At 40.2% G+C, this 19,344-nt stretch overlaps 1 protein-coding gene across 5 annotated transcripts in view; it reads right to left on the bottom strand.

Moving 5' to 3' along the window:
* Positions 1–19,344, bottom strand: part of TENM1 (teneurin transmembrane protein 1) — a 775,104-nt gene that overhangs the window by 5,933 nt on the left and 749,827 nt on the right. For all 5 annotated transcript variants that reach the window (XM_071442431.1, XM_071442433.1, XM_071442434.1 and 2 more), the window contains 6 exons: positions 16,422–16,594; positions 13,943–14,178; positions 7,679–7,975; positions 3,173–3,560; positions 1,252–2,472; positions 616–758 (listed from right to left, as the gene is read on the bottom strand). In XM_071442431.1, coding sequence (XP_071298532.1) covers positions 616–758; positions 1,252–2,472; positions 3,173–3,560; positions 7,679–7,975; positions 13,943–14,178; positions 16,422–16,594 — 2,458 coding nt within the window. The remainder of the gene's footprint in view (positions 1–615; positions 759–1,251; positions 2,473–3,172; positions 3,561–7,678; positions 7,976–13,942; positions 14,179–16,421; positions 16,595–19,344) is intronic.

Here is a 19,344-nt window from a genome sequence, read left to right on the forward strand (position 1 = left end):
TCATATGCAGAATGTGAATGCCTGCTCAGAATATCGGCAGTTGGTCCTGTTGCAGTCACATTGATTGCTGGACTCTGATAGCTGCTGTCTGGCTCTTTGTTACTGAAAACAAGCCCTGGAGTAAGGCTAAGATTTACAGGCCCCTTACAAATCCATAGCAGCATTTCTGTTTCCTGCAATAATTATGCAGAGCTACTGACTTGTAAAGCTGTTTATACCCTCAGTGATTTTCCACTGCTTGTGGCATCTTTGCTAACAAAGATGAAAATCTGCTGTTCTGGTTTTTTAATTCCATAAGATTTTCTGTGGTTTTTTTCAATATTCACAACGAATGCTTTTTACCCTTTTGTGTATTCTGAGCCTCAAATTTGGATATTTTCTCTATAAATAGCTGCAGATTTTCTTTACTGTGTTGCTAAAAGCTTCTCCTTGAACCTCTCCTCCACTCTGATGACAGTACATAATTGACAACATTAAAGTTTCTAGCACTTTTAAACAATTTGCTTTGCCTTATACGTTAAAAGATATAGTCACATTTTTTCCTTGGTATCCAATATTTTCTATTAAAACTCCTTAATTTAGTATTAAAAGCAGCTGAAGAGAATGTTTGCTAACCTTTCCAGGATCCCACTCCTGGGTTTTTGTTTGAAGCTGTAGAAGTTCGTATGTTGTCCCCAAAGCTTCTATCTCTGGTTTTGGGAATCCAGGCAGCACGTTGTGCAACTGGAAACCAAACAGCTCTAGCCAACTTCCAATGTCTACAAAACAAGAAAAGGATGCTGGCAAAAAGGCCCATAAATCCTAGAAAAAGTGAGGGCTGTCTGCAGAAATTCCAGCTATGCAGAAATAATGATTTCACATCAATTTATGTTTCCTGCACTAGCTACAGCATTTACTGTAGCAAAGAAATTATTTGGTTACAAAGCATAGCTATACTAAAATCAATAGTGTTCCTTCTATCTGTTTGTAATAGAAAAAATTCAAATTAAGCTGCTTCCATTCTTCCCCTTATTTTAGCACTAAGAAAAGCAACAGAAGCAGCTATTAATTATTTTCTTGGTTACCATAAATGCTAGAGAAAACAGATCAAGCTCAGTAAGATGCAGTCTATTAAATAAATTACTTCAATAGATTTAAGATTAGAGACTTTTTGTATGCAAAAGATTTCTGGAATGTTGAATACATACCACAATTCAAGAGGAAGTTTTATTTTTGTTAGAGATATTTTCATGAGAGACAGGGTACTTTTACCTGTTGTATACTTAGCAACATCTTGGATTTTGCCAACTGGGTAATTATTTTCAAACGAGTAGAGATTAAATGGTTGTGGGACAGCATTCAGGTGCTTCCATATACGGTGATTTGGTGTTGTCCACCGACCAGCAATGACATCATAGTCCCGCTGCCCCAGATGAACTAATTTAGTAAGAGGATCATAGAGTCCTCCATGAAAACCAATGATAACCTCGAAATCTGGATTAGTGTCCTGGTAGATCTCTCCATAAGGGGTGTACAAAATTTCTTTTATGACTTGGCCTCGACTGCTAAACACAGCTAGAGGTGTCCCAGTGTTATCACAAGCAACATAATATTCTTCTCCACTGCTTAATTCCATTGCAATGAGATGACCTTGCAGATCATAATATAGGGATGTTATTTCTGAGCTAGTGTGATTGTACAAGTGAGTAACTCTTATTGGGTTGGAGAGATCAGCATAAAAGAACTGTAAGTGTTGTCCTAGGCTTGATTTGCTTGCAACTCGTCTTCCAAGACCATCATAACAGTATTGCACAGTCCAGCCAGACACTTTGTTATACGCTTTGTTCAGCAAACCATTAGAGTTGTACTCAAAGATCTCATTGCCTCTTTGCCTGAGAAAGCCGTCTTCGTCCATTTTATATTGAATTTCCCCAAGCCTGGTAATGCGATCTCTTAGGTCGTATCTCAGAGGAGTGAGGCGCGCGCTGTTCCCGTGGCTCAGTAAGTTGATGTTGCCATTAAGGTCGTAGCTGTAGCGCCACTGGGTTTTATCATTCACAGACACAGTCTGGAGCTGACCATCAGCATCATATTCATAAAAATACCTCGTTATGTTGGCATCTACACCCACGCGTATGTCACAGATCACCATGCGACCCATGTTATCATACTGGATGGTCATCCAGTAAGCAATAGACTTGAGAATTTCATACTGTACTTCTATCACCTGACCATTGGCACTGAAGATTTTGGTATGCTTCATCACAGTGGTGGTTATCACTTGGTTTAAATCGTAATTAATGACACTGAATTTTCCAAATTGTTCAGTCCTGCCAGAAACATCGACGTAACGGTACAGATCTATGGGGAGGGGCGTCTCGTTGATCATGGCCTGCATGCTCGTGACACGGAAGTTGTTATAGCTGTAGTCAAATCGGGCATTTACAAGCCCTTCTTCACTAAACCTGAAGATTTGACGACCAATAAGTGGACCTGTCCAAAACAGATATGGGAAAGAGGAAAAACAAGAAAAATAATGAATTATGTCCCTGGTTTACCTACCCTACAGATCTAGGACAGACAGGACATGACCTCAGGTATGCCCTTTAGCCTTACTACTCCTTAGCTGTCTCAGAAAATACCATTTACTAAGAATATGTTAGATTGTTCTCTCACAAACCTTCATTAATGCTTGCTCTACAAATTATTTCTATTTTATTACTATTTGTTTAAATGAATGCTGTTTTATTCCTAATTATGATTTCTATTTACTTACAAGATAATTCTAAACTAAATTTATTTCACATGGTGATTTCCTTCCTCATGTAAGCAGTCCTTTTGAATTTATGTTATATTACAGTGTAAACAGGGAAACTTGAAAATACAAACAATAAACCAACTTGATTTAGTATTTAGCAAATATCCACACAGAGGAATAAAACCAACAAAACATCCTAAGAGCTATTCCATACCAAGCAATAAAAAGAAAACTGTATTTCATGTGGGACAGCTATATTCACCTATGGACACAGACACAGATATACACACATATTTTTCTGGTGAAACATAAAATATAAGAACTTGTAGACATAAAAATAATGGAATTTCATGCCAGGTAAGTGCGAGATCAGGGTGTTGCGAATGAGGAATGAAGAGACAAAAACTTTAGCAAAGCAGTCACAGTTAGACAAACCTGTTTGCCTGTATCTGATGGTACAGATGAACCCATCGTGCATTAAATGTATTGTTTTAATAACCCCAGAAGACTCCTCGTAGGTGAAGGTGACTTGCGTGGTGTCGTAGAGGATCTCGGAGAGCCGGGACTGTTTGGTGTACTTGTAGAGGACCCTGCGGCCCGTGCCGGGGTACAAGGTCTGCAGCAGCCGCCCGTCCCGGGCCAGGTCCTGGACGAAGGCGGCGCCGCTGTCGGGCGGGGTGTAGATGTTGCGGTAGTAGCCCACGGACAGCATGGTCTGCAGGGCGTGGCGCACCATGCTGGGCATTGTCACCGACTGCAGCGACTCCGACTGGTCGTACTCGAAGATGTAACGCCGCTGGCTGTGCAGCAGGAGCATCACCGACTGCAAGCAAACAGCAACGGCACGGTCAGGGGGGACCAAGCACATGGGGAGCCAGCTAGGGAGAGCCTGGAGCCTATGGAAATGCTGAAACAACCACTCACTCTTGTAGTTTGCTCTTACTGTTTGTACAATTCCAAGTGAAGCTTTCAGCTCCAGGAGACCTGGCCCGCAAGGTGGTACAAAACAGGAGGAGAATCATAGTAAGCCTAGAGGTAAGGGCCTCCAAACTGGAAGGCAGATGTGGCTCTCAGTAGCATTTCAGCCTCATGCTGACTTGCTATGTTGCTTTGAAATATTTAGGGCATCCTCTCAGGAAGCAAAAACAGAGGGAACCTCTTCCTCACACACAGGCAGGGCATCAGCACCGGCAGATGTGTCTAGAGGAGTGGGAAAGGGGAAATTTTGTGCATGAACAAGGTGTTTAGCTTTTATTGGCATTCTGCTTATCTCCAGCACAGACCTAGCCCTTTTTCCGTCTATCTTCTTTTAAATACACATGGCCCCAGAGTTCATAATATCTCCATGCCTACAGATGGATAAAAATACTCTGCAGATGCTTTGGTGTGACTACTTCTATTGCTTATTTTTAATGTTTCCAGAGAATATAATTTCTGCACAGGTAATTGGTATTTGCCCTGTGTTGGTTAATTGTGGCTGATTAATAAAATCTGGTTTGCTTATCTGACAGATGAATGTGCAAGCACAGCAGACTTTTGCTATTGATAATTAAAGTTTGGGTTCTGTGTGCCTTCTCACCCACCATGGAAAGTCAACAGTGTCACAGAGCACAAGCTGACTGGTGAACAGTCACTGTTGAAACAAAGATATTGAAAACACAGATTGAAAATGTTATGGGGAGCTCTGTCACCTTCCTCCAGCTCTAGTAAGTGGCTTGGCTGGACCAGAGCACTGCACATTCCTTGCCTTGTCTGAGCTGTGCTGGAGCACCAACACTGCCCAGCTCTTAAGCCACAGCTCAAACCTACCAGGCACAAAAGCAAATTTGTCAGGCTTCTGCAGGACTGAGACATCACACAAAAGAAACAGCACAACTACTTTGTCATAGAGTAGTGGGGAAAGAAACGACTTTCTTTCCAGTAGTGGGAACAGCACAACTACTTTGTCATAGAGTAGTGGGGAAAGAAATCAGAAAAATAGGATCTTTTCCCCTCTAAGCTCAAAAATCTTCTCTGGGGAGGAAACACCTTAAGATCAGCCCTGCAGTGCGTTAAGTAACACTGGCCCTGAGCCACTTTTCTCTGACAAATAAAACAAATGCCCATTCAAAGAGCCAGAGACAGGCTCAGCCTTGGCCATCCTCTCTGCACCCCCAGCCCCCTGCCTGCCCAAGATGTGTCTCTTCCTGCCCTTGGCAAAAGACATCTGTCACCTGTACAGCAGCCAGAGAGCACCAACATATGGCACTCCAGCTCCCTCTCTGCCAACTGGTGACGGCAGACCTTCACACCCAGCCTTTTCTGATCGCTTTACTGCTGCTCCACCAACCATTTCCAACATGCACCGTGTTCATTTTGTTTCCACCTTCAGTCAAGAGTCTCCAGTCTGCAGTAAACCACTGGCTGAACTCTCTCCTAGCCCTGCTGTGACGCCTCTCTCTATATACTGCTCCCGTGCCTGTTTTTAAGCTGTCTGCCATTGACAGAGTATGAATAACAATATCAGAAACATCCCCAATATAACTTTAGTGCCCCTGTGTACCATTTTTACAGCACTTTGTAAAAGTGCTTTGGCTTTTTCACTATTGTCCAGGATAATAAAAAGATAGACAGTACAAGGGCTGGAGACTGAGTATCCTCTCAAGCCTATTAGAGGATACCATAAAGAGAAAAAAAAAATTAATTCCCAATTCATCCTAATAACATTACAATAGATTTTTCAACACTGCACAAATTGGGTTCTAATTGTTTTAAAGGATTTCAGAGGGTAGCTCATAAAACATCCAAAAATCTGTCATTTTATTAAAGCAACCAGAGCCTGGTCAACCACATAATGATTGATGCCGTATGGCGTATCAAGACAAACAGCCAGTGGCCAATTACTGGGAGCTCTGCTGGGAATAGACAAATGCTGAGCATCACCACTAGATGTCATTTCTGTCCAACAGACACACACAGACACTCATCTGTTTTGTCTACCAGATTTTGAAAGCGAGTTTGGAGTATTCAGGAGATTTTATTGCAGTTTTAACTAATTGAGGAAAGTGACCAAACAAGAGGAACTGAATCTCATCAGTAAGAATTATTTACAATGCTAATGTCATAGTGCTTTTTAAAATCTTATTTATTTTAGCTAATTTTCTAAGGGGCAGAGATTTTTGAAGGTGTACAATTAACTCATCTAGTGATAAAAATGAAGAATTAAATAACTATGAATTGGAAGTGACCTATATAATTGATTTTTTTTAATGTAAGGAATTATTGGATCTTACAAGGCTTCAGAAAACCTTTAGCAATCATTACATAATTAACACAATGAGTTATTGACTTTAATGGAGCCACAAAGTTATATTTCAATGTCTAATTTTGACAGTGAATTAATCTTTCTTTGGCACAAGAAACAACAGTCACGGAAGTACATTAAATAGCTTGGAGATTATTGTCCATGGTGTGAATGACTTTCCATTATTTTAATGACAAGTTACAGCATTACCCAAGCTACTATCTGAACCAGTAAGCTGTTGCCACTGCTTCTACAAGATCAGGATTTGGCCTTTTGTGTAGAATTCTAGAATAACAGTGTTAAGTTATATGACTTTATTTATAAGCTCATCATAAACTAAGAACAAACAAAGTGGTTTGGAAAGATAAGAAGCATACATCTTTCCAAAATTACAGTCCATTAGGTCCAAAGAAAAAAATAAGAGATTCCTCCAAAAGGCACATTGCACAAATATTTGAAAGCTGTAGAAAATGCCTGTTTACTTGTAATTTGCTAAAGAGCATACAGACAAAAAAAGCCCTGACAAATTTATCTGAAACAAACTTCTGAAGCTCCTGGGGTTTGCCAATCTTGTTAACACATGCAAGAACCACATTGCATGCAGACAAGGAGGAATCACATTTCTATGCATTTTCCAGTCTTGATAATTTTTTTTCACTGGGTTAGGTTTAAGTTTTCTGAGGATCTTAAATATATTCAAAATAAGTACAGCACAGTTTATCTTAAAAGTACACATTTGGAACTCTTTAATATACAAGTAACTTCAAAGTCACTGGATTTCCTGTGTGGATTTCCTCCTATCAGTGTTACCTCTTCTGCCCCACACCTCCCATAGCCTTTTCCTGTGGTTTACAGGTTCAGACAAAATGTTCTGCTAACTCTGGGTGTATTGGATAGTCCAAGATGCTGCTATTTAAAAAACTTTGTATATGAGTTTGTACTGAGTTCTGAAAGCTTTAAAAATACAGACTGGCTTTCTGGTTTTGAAAGACAAGACCAAACAAAATGTTACTACAGATGAAGATGGTCCTCCTTGGTTTGTACAATATTATCTCCACATTTTGTGACCACTGCCTCTAGACATACATGGAACTTAAAATATTCAGGGAATTTAGGTGCAAGTCACCAAAAAAGCAGAGCAATAACTCATTTCATATCAGTATTTCCCCCCAGAATGGCCCCCATAAATACTGCAGTAAGCTTTCTCCTCACAGGATCAATCCCTTGTTTAAAATACAGCCTTGAATAGGTAAGCTTGTGCTCATGGGTTCCTAATTTTGGCCTGAAAGAACTGTTTGTGGGGAGAAAATATTATCTTTCAGGACTGTTATCTTTCTGACTTATCCAGAGCAGCAACATGATTTTCAGCAGTTTCTTCAGAACTTTCTTCAGAACTAAACTGTGTCAGGTTTGAGCAGGTGATATGTAGGTCTGAGCATATCCAGAGCCATTTTTATCTAGTTATGTATTTCTATGTATTTTCTGTTTTAAAAGCCTTAAATACTCTTGCAAGAGGCAGCATTATAACATAGTTCAAAATAGAATATAATAAATAAATATAATAAATAAATACAATATAGTAAATAAATATAATAAACCAATGGTTTGGGTTTTTTTTTTTTTGCCTTGGCACAAACCCCACTTTTAAACTAACTTACCTTTTCTAGATATGTGTAACTCCATATTTTACCATCTGCCCATGTTCTAGAGACGATGTTCCCACTTGCATCATACTCCATTTTCTCAGTCCAGGTTCCTCTTTGGATGTAGGTGACCAATCCAGAGTGGGAATAGGTGATATTGACCTCATTGTACTTGCTGATGGGGGACCATAAAATGGGGCGTCCTGTCTGGTCGTACATGATTCGAAGAGTGAATTTCCGATGGTCATCATAAATCTTCCCTGTTCTGGTCACGTGGTCAAAGTCAATGGAGAGCAGGTTTCTGTTGTGGGTCTAAACACAGAGGTACAGTACAGTAAGAACACAATGCATCCTAAGCACAGCCAACACAGACAGGTCAGGCCTAATCAAAGCGAGCAATGCTTTAACTTTGTGAGTTGGGCCTTACTGAAGACAAGAAAAGAGAAAAGATTCAGATGAGAAACAGAAAAATTGTTCCTTGCACTCAGTGTTATTATATTTGGCATTACAAGATGTTATTATATTTGGCATTACAAGATGTATTCCATGTGATAAACCCTCACCTCTGCTCTCACCTTTTCCTGAATTTTTCTCCTTCTTCTCAGCTGTGGATCAAATTCTTGATTCCAGGCAAAGATGTGTAGTAAAATCCACACAGTAAGAAAGATCTGCTATCTCACATCCTCTCTTGAGCACAGTTAACACTGACAGGTCAGCTGGTGCTCTGGGACAGCCCTCCCAGCCCAGGTCACATCCTGGTGCTGCAAAGGGCAGAGCTGACCCTGCTCAGCAGTGTCCTCATGCCTCGTCACAGAGCCACCTCACTCCCAGACTCCTGAGATCCAGCAGCAGCCATGCCTGGGACTGGCCATGCTCCTTGTTGCTGCTCTCACCACATCTGGGACCAGCAACTTGCTGTGTCTGACAGGTGGAACACAGCCCAGGGCTCAATTTGAAATCAAGTTCAGAACTGAGTCAAACTCATGAAGACAGAATACATTTATCCAGTGCTATCATCATCTTTACAGGATGGCATCTTTAGATCATTCAGTCACTGGGAAGTCTCTATTAAACACCATTTAAATCTGATAAATAATTTAAGGAACCATAACATATTGTTCATTGACATGTCTTTTTCAGATCAATGCTCAATGTGCTTGTTGCATTAATCTACCACATTTTATCTGATCCCTCTGTTCCCATGAATAACTTCCTGACAGCACAGACAATGCCAGTGCAGGTGTCAGCACAGAGAGGGGCTCAGTGCTTGCTCCTCTCTGAGACCTGGAGGCACAGGCACGGAGTAAAGGGTTAATAAACCCTGGTAAAGAATTCAAGATGTGATTAGAATGAACATTTCTTTTTTGTTCCTCTTGCTGTTTTTAGATACAAAATAATCTGAGAATCTAGAAGAAGCAGGTGTTCTTTCTTCAACTACCATTTCTGGAGTTTTATATACACACATGTCTAACTTTAATAGTGTTCATTTACAATAGCTGTAAAATACCTATATACCCCTGTAGACTGCTGTAACTATTACAATTTATGCTCTAATGATAGTTAAGGAGCCCAAGTAAAATGTGAAGCTCAGTTCAACTACATTTGCTTGTATACAGACTGATGGTTTAAGTTTAATATAATAGAATATATTTTTTAGCAAACTTCTTAAAATTTCTGAAATTTTTATTTTTCTTGGTGGAAAAATAACTGAAAAGCAAGCAGGAGGCATACCCTGTGTCTTATTCATTTATGTTCCATGTACAAGTTTAATGTTCTTATTGCTATTACTATCATTGTAGAATGCAGTTAGGAGAAAGAAGAGCCTTGAAAACAAATTGCTTGCAATCTGAATTTCAGAGACTATACAAAAAATAAGAATGAAAACCAAACAGAGGCAGAATTAGCAGTGAAGTGGAAAGCAGCAGTAATTGAAAACTCACAGAGTTAAAATAAGGTTAAAATACTTCCCTCATATTGCACATTTTATGTCTCATTTGTTTACTTTCTTCTATTAAAGTGAAGTTTAACACCCTTCTCAAAGCAAGACAGGATCATAAATGGGTAGGAGGACTCATCTCAATGCTGCTATTGACAAGCTGATTTCAAATCCCAGTGGCTTCATAAGATGACTCCTCCAAGATACATAAACCATAGCAAGGAGCCCCCTGAGAGTGGCTGGAACTTGTGTTCTGCTATGAGCCAGGGAAAACTGGTTTCAGAAAGCAATGTCAGGTTGGAATACCAGCTAATGAAAATAGGGAGAAAATTCAGCTGACTTCAGTAATGTTAGACGTACATAAAAAGATATATTTATTCTATATTTTTAAAACATTTGTTGACTCTACTTCCATTAGTTTTTACCTAGAAATTTTGCAGTGTAAATATCACATAAATGTGCACTTCTTTTGATTTAATTTCCACCCTGCCTCGTATGTAAGTCAGATGAGATAATTGCATTCTTTCCTTGTCTGTGTTTTGGTTGCAGCCAATGCAATCTCATACACCCTGGCAGAGGACTTAGTCCCATCTTTAGAATTTGCTCTAAGACTGGTAAATTAAGGGAGATCATTTGCTAAGTGCAATAATGAACATGGCTGTCAAAGCCTGAGTCTGCAGGACTTTTGAACTGAGGCCAGTGAGTTACTTTTGTTGTTGTTATTAAAAAAAAATTAAAAAAAAGAGGAAAAAATTAAGACTGGCCAAGCATTCAATTTTCAATTTTGTAGACATTCAGTTATAAAACCTGGACTGCATCCAATGCCACGTTCCTCAAGTTATGCAAAAGTCAGGAGGGAGCAGAGCTGCATTCTAATCAGTGTATTACTATGCATCATGCTCATCAGATTTAACAGCAGTCTTTGCTTCATTTTTAGAAGTCAATTAAAATAGCAGTTCAATTGATAAAAACGAAGTCTTGCTAGATTAAGATTGATGTTAAAATGCCTGATTGTACATAGATTTATTATTAATATAAAATGCATACATGCCCACAGACTATTTTATATATGTTCAGGAAGTGCTGGGGCAAGCAGTTCTTCACTTAAAGGAAACTTGTGGTTAATTTCTGTTTCCCCACATTGATTTAGATCCTGAGATAAAGTTAGATGACTCTTCCAGCATTTCAGTTAACTTACTGAATAGGGTACTGAGTACCCTATCTCCAGAGCAGGGTACTCACACCATGCAGAAATCCAATCTTTTAAAACCCAATATTTCCAGAATTATTCAAAACATGCTAACAGTGGCCTCTTTCCAAAACTGGAAATAACACTAATAGAGTCACATGCTTTCAAGATGGTTGCTAATTGCCAATAGAATTAAAAAAGTTAGGACCAGGCAGATAAGAAAAAGCTTTATTCTCTTTCTTCTCTTCAAGTAGGTCATCCTTTATCTCATCTCCAGCTACCTGCCTTCTAATTTATACCTTTTAGCAGTCAAAGCCATTTGTTTCACTGATGGTATCAGGACTGATTTCTAAGTAACATCTTTATACCTCATTTCTATGCTATTTTTTTCTCTCTTAGAAAACTCTTCCATTGTGCTGTTTTTTTCTTTAACTGAGGGCTCCTGCAAGTCTGTTCATTTCCATTGAGAACTGCTCCAGTCCCCAGAGCTTTTCTTTACATGTATTTTCAAAGTTCAGCATAGCTCTTTCTGCCCTACATTACAAGCTTTCTAAAACACTTCCTATTGTGCCAGGCATAGCATATTAAGTGTTTAAATACTTTATTTTAAAAATATAAAAAGTTTTCAGAATGTCTGTCCAGAATCTCATCCAGCATAATGACTTTCAATGCTACTATTTTTTTTCCCAGCAGTACTCAAGGATCTGTCCACAGCAAGCCCCAAATCCATTTCATTATTTGGTATACTGTTTCAAACACACTATAGGATGGTACTTTTGTTCCTGCTGTGCTGCATTTCCTATAATCACCAAGAAAAGAGAGCTGTCTCTGGGTAGATTCCTTTGCTCTACTGTTCCAGCTCCTTCCATCTCCACTGACTCTCCATTCCACCAGCATACCATGCAGGCATCTCAGTGCTACAGATGAACTCCAGGATCCAGATATTTCTGCTATTCTCCAAAGTCCTTCTTCATGGTCTTACCAGGCTCAGGAGTCCCTGTGTCCCTTCCTCTTGTGCCTGTTTACATGGTGTCTCCTTTGTGCAGAATACAATTGGACTTGATGATCTTAGAGGTCTTTTCAAATATAAATGATTCTATAATTCTAACATTTCTCCTCCTTTCCACTCTAAAACCCTCCTGTTAGAGGAACCTGTGCTGTCCCACCAGGTTCCCTGAGAGCTCTCAGAACAACAATCCTAGAGCTCAGTACAGCCAGGACTGCAATAAAGGCAGCTGGCTTGTCCTTCTGAGCAGGCAGGGACAATTCCTCAGTCCTCTTGATCTTGGGTAGGTATAAAAAGACACAGCTTACAGAAATAAGAATGCAATGTTCAAGAGCTGTGTTGCTAGTGCATACTTTAGAAGGACAAAGAGTAAAAGACATCAGCATACTAAAATTATTCTTATGCTTGTCTTTTGCCTTCCATCCTCTCTCTGGATGGAAGTGAAGGGGAAGGAGGAGTACATGAGTGGTTCTGTCCACCAACAGCCTATTCCAAAGGCAGGTCAATCAGTTGACCTCTGGATGCCTTCAGTGTTGCAATATTTCAATGAACATCTTATGCCTCCAGCCAGAATGCATTTAATCCTGAGCAATTTGTGAATTTCTTTTTTTTTTTTGTTTTTTGCCAGGCAGTGTTAAAGATCACATAGAAACAAGTGAAAATGCAAAAGAAACTGCAGTCAATTTCAACAATAGAAAATACAAACTGCATAATGGAGAAACTCTGCAAGATGAAGTAGTTGTATTAAACAGAATTGTGATGAACAACCAGTCCCTGGCAATGTAAGCAGAATAGATGACTGATTACATCCTTTCTGTTTACCATTTTTTACATAAGATTCTTGTAGAAAAATGTGCCATGCTGTTGTTTAAGCACAAAGTTACACAGAAAGCCTCCAACTGAACAGGCAGCATGAGCCAAGGAAGCCACAGTTTGGATCCTGCCATCTTAACATGTTTGTCACAGTGCTAAGTTCAGCTGCCTCCCCAGACAGGGCTATGAGGCCTCACACTAATTTGGAGAGGAAGGAAGCAGGAAGTGGGCAAGAAGAACTAAAAGAAGCTTTTGCCTGCTTGCAAAATCCTAAAAAGTAACTGTGACTGTCAAATCTGAACAATGCCCTTTCAAACAGGTGTTTTACAGACAGTGCCCAGTCTGGCCAGATCTTCCAAGTCTTGCATTTTTGATTGAGCAGTTCAAAAGCAAACAGATGGTACACTTTAAAAAAATCTATAGTATCTCATAATCAAAATGAGATGGTTTTGATGTTGGTGGTTTTGACAATCCAGGGATTTTAATAACCATCTCTGTATTTTCAGAGCTAATAGGTGTACCTTCAGACATAATTCCTATCCAGAAAGGTTGTAGTCAATAACACAATATTTTTAAGGCAAAAATTCCCAGTTGCACTATTGGTACAGGCATTTTAAGTGGTATTCATGTGAAAACCAGAACTGATTTAATAAAAAACCTGTTTAGCAAAGTAGCAATCTCTTTGAGCCATGGTGTTATGTAATTAAATGCTAAATGTTGACCATCTGTCATTGTACTCACAGGTAAAAATAAACCAACGATGCAATGTTAAAGCAAGTCTTTCTTGGAGCTGTGGTGTAACCCAGCCAGAGGGAGTTGGGGGTTTGAGAGCATGTGGCAGAGGGCAGAATTAATACACAGCCTGTCTGGATACACAGGGAGGCTCCACATCACTCTGAGTCCAAGGAAAGACACAAAAAACATGTCCTGCAAGAGGCTCTGCCCTGGGCAGCAGCTGCCACCCCTCAACTCCCCCAAAAGAAAAAGGGTTGATAGATCTGAGAGATGCAGAATGTGGCTCCAACTTTGCTGCTGTGCCAGAGTAACTATGCACTGTCCTCTGCTCACAGCTTCTTCCAAAGCCATAATTAAGTTCTTAGTTGAAAAATAATGGGAAGAAAAGAACTAATTATTTCTTGAGGTCAAATCTTACAATCAAAATCAAACAGAGATCAAACATCCCTGAGACTGTTGGAGGAGTTTGGTTTTGAAATTCATGGCTGGGGCCCACCACTGATACAAAATTTTCATTCTTATGAAGTCTAACATTTCAACATGATTTTACTTTGATGGCTTTCAAAGGGAACACTGCACTTACACAAGAGGAAGCCTTACCCTTAGCCTTCTCTCAAATGTAGAGATATTGCCTTTGGTCTGCTCCCTCCTTTGCCTCCATTCAATGAGATTTGAGTTATGCTCTCCAGGGAGGGAGATATTGCACTTCCCCAGCGTGGGGCTGACAACCCCTGCTAGAATGTGAGGTTCTGTGTTCAGAGTGATTTCCATGCCGCTGGCAAAGGTGACTCTCAGGGACCCATCTGGGCTGATCCGGTAGATGTTCTGTGTGTTATCTGTCAAAAAACAACAAAAATCAGGGAACAGAGAGAAGTGCAGATCTCCAGATTTATAAACCAAATTTTAGGCACAGCAGGGCTCAGTTTGTAACCCATGGAGGTTACAGACAGCTGAGCCCCAACCTCAGTGTGAGTTTTGCAAGCTGTAACCTCCAGGCCTTCCCAAGTCTGAAGAGCTTTTTATTACATTTGGCCTGATCATTTCCATTGTGAAGGTTTCCTGCAGCAGGAATAAAGGATTTTTGCTTTCAGCTTAAAAGTATATAAAACCATAAGCTGAGTACTGACCACAGATATTGTGGTGATCTTAGCATGTTGCAGAAAACAACAGGAAAATGTACAGCTTGAACAACAGCAAGAGTATCTGAGGTCAAACAAGAAAGCTGGTTTCCAAATGTCTAGGATGACAGCCAGTCTCCCATTCTGTCCCTTTTCCCTGTGTCACTGTACAAAAGGCTCATCCTCTCCCCCACTAGCAGCAGGACCCAGGGCTGAGGCCCAAGGATGATCAGCCACAAGGCTGAATCTTGGTGCAACAGAACAACTGGGAAGTGACTGTGGCCAGAAAAATCAATGGATCAGCAGTGGTGGCACAGTGAGCAGCTCCAGGGGCTCAGGACTGTGCCACAGAGGGCTGTTAAGGGAGCTGGGGTGACCCAACACAGCCTCCCTCTCCTCCCCAAAAATACCAGAAGTGTGTGGAAGGTCCAGAGCAGGTCTCCACTGAGAGTAAATGAAGGCAACAGACACTGGAGCTCCTTTCCCTTGCCTGGGCAGTGCAATTCCTCCTCTGCAGGCAGAGCTGTGCCACACTGGCATCTGCTCACCTGGGATATGGAGGTCCCTGCAGCTCAGCTGCCAGGGGGAACTCCAACATGAGCCTGAGTTTAGTGCTAACATACAAAACAAATGTCTCACCCTTACTGAACTCACTCCAGCTAGGGAGTATCCAAAGCATCCTTTTTTTTAAGCCAGTCCACATGGAAGTAACTGGTCCAGCTCTTGAGATGTGAGTACAAGGAAAATAGTATGCCAGAAAGTAAAGATAATTGGATGTAAGGATATCACATCTGACTGGCTGTTCACAGGGTGCTTTGTGCTAGTTTTTCAGAGATATGTAAACATGTAAATTATATGAATTTATGAGACACATACAATAATAACTATAGTTGTTAATTTCTGGCACTGCCTGTTGTGTGCAAGCACTTTCCTGAGACAGACTTTGATAATTTAACAACTTTGAAGAGTTTCAGATTTAAGGACAGACAGATCAGGCAGCAGACAGTGCAGAGAGCAGATGGAGTCACTTGGACAAAGCTTAGCAGGTGACAGAACTATATAATTATTTCTATTTATGCAGCGCTGTCTCTACCACACAATAGTAAAGAGGAATGCATGGGTATCTTTTGAGGTGAGTTCTTCCTAGTTTTTTCTTATAGATCAAAACTTGAGAGAAAGAAAAGTTCTGTGATGAGCTCAATTACAAAGCTTTTTTATAGCAGACCTGGAAAGACATCAGAGAGCAATTTCCCAGCACCTGCTCTCTCAAAGCCTGAGCAATCCATTGACAACAAAAAAACCCAACAAGGACAAAAGACCCCAGATCGATTAAACTATGTAAACCCAGAACTCTGGTGATAAATCTGCAAAATCTGCAGGAGGACACTGGCACACTTCTATTAGGCAGCAAGCAGGGTTTTTTTGAGATATATGATATTACCAGGGAAATACTGTGGTTTCTACAGGGATAAAGTCAAAATCTAATCCCTGAGGTAGCCACTAGCAGAGATGGGCCACATTCTCCCCTTTCCTACAAGTGCTGTCACCAGGTCACAGAATTACCAGAGAGAATGCACAGTAATGGCCACAGAAGGCATTTCAGTGCTAAAATGTCAGTGGAACCTGCCACTCTTCTGGGATGTATTTCTTAGAATAACAAAGCTCCGTGTATTGCAGGTTAGTTGAAGTCCTCCAAATACTGCAGCAAAAAGTAGCATGTAAAGCCTGGAGACATCAGAGATTTCAATAATTAGGTTTTATCCATGAAATTCTTCTAGGATAAAAAGAATTCACTTGTGGCTTGTTTCTAACTGGTAACCCAGCACAATTGTAGCTGTTGGTGCTGAAACAAGGAAGAAACAAATGAACTAATTCTAATGAGGTTTTTTTTTCTGGCTGACTGTTAAGAATGCAGTAATGTCTAGTGATTTGGGGAGAAACAACAGAAATGCTTTTATTACCTTGTTTTAAAGTATATATTGTAGAGGTAGCTGAGAAGTTTGTGGCTGTGATCACATTCTCCCTGTTTGAAGTATCAAGTTCCACTCGTGTCAGTTTTTCAACATCGCTGTGGAAGCTGCTGACTTCCCCTGTTGGGAAGGTTGCATTGGTCAGGTGGCCATCAGAGTCATACCTGCAAAATGATGTTAAAGAGCCATCAAAATACACCCCTGCTGTTGTGTAGATACTCCTAAAAGCAGAAAAAATAGTGAAAGAAGTAGGAAGTATTGTCAATGCTGTGCAGTAAGTAAAAAGGTAAGAATTGGTCCATTTAGTCACTCAAAATGCACTCAGTACCTAGTCTGAATTCCTGCCTGGAGGCTTTTTCAGTGGTTCTGGATCAGATACAGTTATCTGGATCAGATAACTGTCAATCCTATGAGATGCTACCTACATCACTCAGCCCCTGCCAGAGCTTTCTGTGCTGCTCATGGCTGGGCTTCCCCCAGTGGGCTGTGATGCAGGAATGAGGCCACTGGAGGTCACTCGGTGGTCAGGCATCCAACTCACCCTAAAACAGCATTTCCATACCCATAAAATTAAATAAAACCAGTTCTTACCTTCTGCAACACTTAAAAGCTGCCTTTTGTCACAGATGTGTGAAGCACATAATATGAGTGGTGAATGCAAAAAGGGGACCTAAAGCGTAACAACAGTGATAAAATTAGATTGAAATCTGCAGGAAATAAGTTGCCTACATGGATTTTGCTCTTGTGTTTTGTTTCCCATGGGTCTACTTAAATCAGCAGGAGCTTCTCACCTAGAATCTAGAGCACTACATTTCAGTTCACCTAAACTTCATCAGGGCTAAAGAAATTCTTGCAGCTCAAGGTACTTGATTGTGAATCAGGCCATGTTACCAAAAAGTCAATAATGAATTCCAGAGCTCTGGAGCAGCATTTCTAACAGGTCATTTCAGTTCTATCAACATATTTCTTCTTTCTGATGGTTCACACGGAAACCAGCACAAAGCATTGCTTGGTGCTTCATATTGCTTCATAATAATGCCTCACATCTTAAAAATCTTATTGATGCTGACATGTTTTTATTCACCTAGGACAACTCACTGATATTGCAGAGTATTTGCATGAGCAAAACCAACTCATCTTCATAAAACAGAAACTTATTGTGCAGGTATGAAAGCATAATTAAGTTTTCATGTTTTATTAGTTGTCTCCTCTCACAGACCAAACCAGTACATCAGCTGGCAGAACTGCACTGTTGCCAATGAAGCTCTTTCCATTCACATCAGCAGATGATCTGGCTTTGTTCTTTCCTTTCAGGTATTGGCATAATTTCTCTAGGATCTTTATTTGCCCCTAATTAGTCAGACAAAATCTATATGTCACAAAAAGTATTGGTGAAAAAATAACAGGATTTTTTTGTCTTCCCTCCAATACAAAAAAAGAAAAATAGAGCTGCTATTCTTTTCCAAACAAACACTAGAGAATGAACACCAGAGAATGAACTAGTGACCATCTTGTAGTTTTTTAACAAATAAGTTAAAATTAATCAAATGTTAAATTAAAAATAATCTCTCTCCTTTTCACCTCTCACTGCCCTTATATATATTGTGTGACTTATTTACATTCTCCCCTTATGCTGGTTCTGTGCAAGTTGACTGGGTGCCACAGGCAGTGTCTAAAATTGACTCAGATCACTACTTTTCATCATTAGAAAACTCCATGAACATTAGGCAGTTATATTTCATTTACTGCTTGATCAAACAGGTGTGACAGCTTGGTAGGCTATTTGGATTTGCTACTGTACCACAGAAAATCCCCCCTAACTGCATTTTTAAGGTGCAAATACAGCTGGTTTATTGTAACGTACTTGTGCTCAAGACACGGGATCCATCTTCACTAAGGATCCAGTTTGGCTGCTGATAGTGCAGCTGCTGAAATGCAAAACTCCCTGTCTAGCTGAAAATGGGATAAACTGGTCCTGGCTGGCTGGCCAGAAAGGTGCTGGTTTGTAATGAGACCCAGCACATGCCAGAGGCCTCTCACTCCTGTAGATGGTCCCACTGACTTCAGGAGGACACACAGAAGAGTGTCTCAGTATTGATTCCACACCATGATCATCTAAAGGGTTTTTTTTCCTTCCAGATTGCTCCAAGAAACTCAGCCCTCTGAGGACAGGTTCTGTCACCTTCCACATGATGAATAGCAGCACGCTGGGACTCAGCTCCTGCAATGTCCTACCCATACTAATAGGGGTGGAATCATGACATATTTCTTAATGTTAATTTGGGGCTCAGTTATGCCACTGTTAATCATGTCAGTGACCATTTAATCATGCAAATAATTGCATTGATTTCAGTACTCACATGAGGAAGTGCTCACTAGTATTTGAAATGCACACATGGGGATATTGCTTCACAATCCATTTGCATTTCTATGTGTAGCACAGTTAAGAGTTATATCATTTCAAAGGGAAAGCAGTCTAATTAATTTTTTCAGAGAGAGTTGTTTCTTGCAGGTGTTTTCTTGTCCTTGATTTAATAGAGGACTACTGCTTCTCCTCCCCTTTTACAGCTTTAATGACACAATATTAAAAGAAATCTAGATGACTTAAAATTGTACATTAGCTATAATTGTATGCAAGAGCTCTTTCAGCACTTCAATTCCATCAGATTAGAGTAGATGGATGACAAGTACTTTTGTAGGTGGTTTTCTACCTCTTAATAATTTCCCTCTGCGAGTGAATCTGACATAAAAGTAGATGTTCTGAACAGGTCATTATCTTTGCTCATATTCCCAACTATGTGTGATATGTGTTGTTAAACTGACTCCTCCCTATTTCAGCTTGACAGTGCCACGGGTTGAACTTTTGGATGGGAATGCAAATCTAGCTTAAGCACCAAAGATGATTTCAAACAAT

The sequence above is a fragment of the Agelaius tricolor genome, unplaced genomic scaffold (genome assembly GCF_023055355.1).
Source record: "Agelaius tricolor isolate 1412-34295 unplaced genomic scaffold, bAgeTri1.0.p SCAF_17, whole genome shotgun sequence".
Taxonomy (NCBI): domain Eukaryota; kingdom Metazoa; phylum Chordata; class Aves; order Passeriformes; family Icteridae; genus Agelaius; species Agelaius tricolor.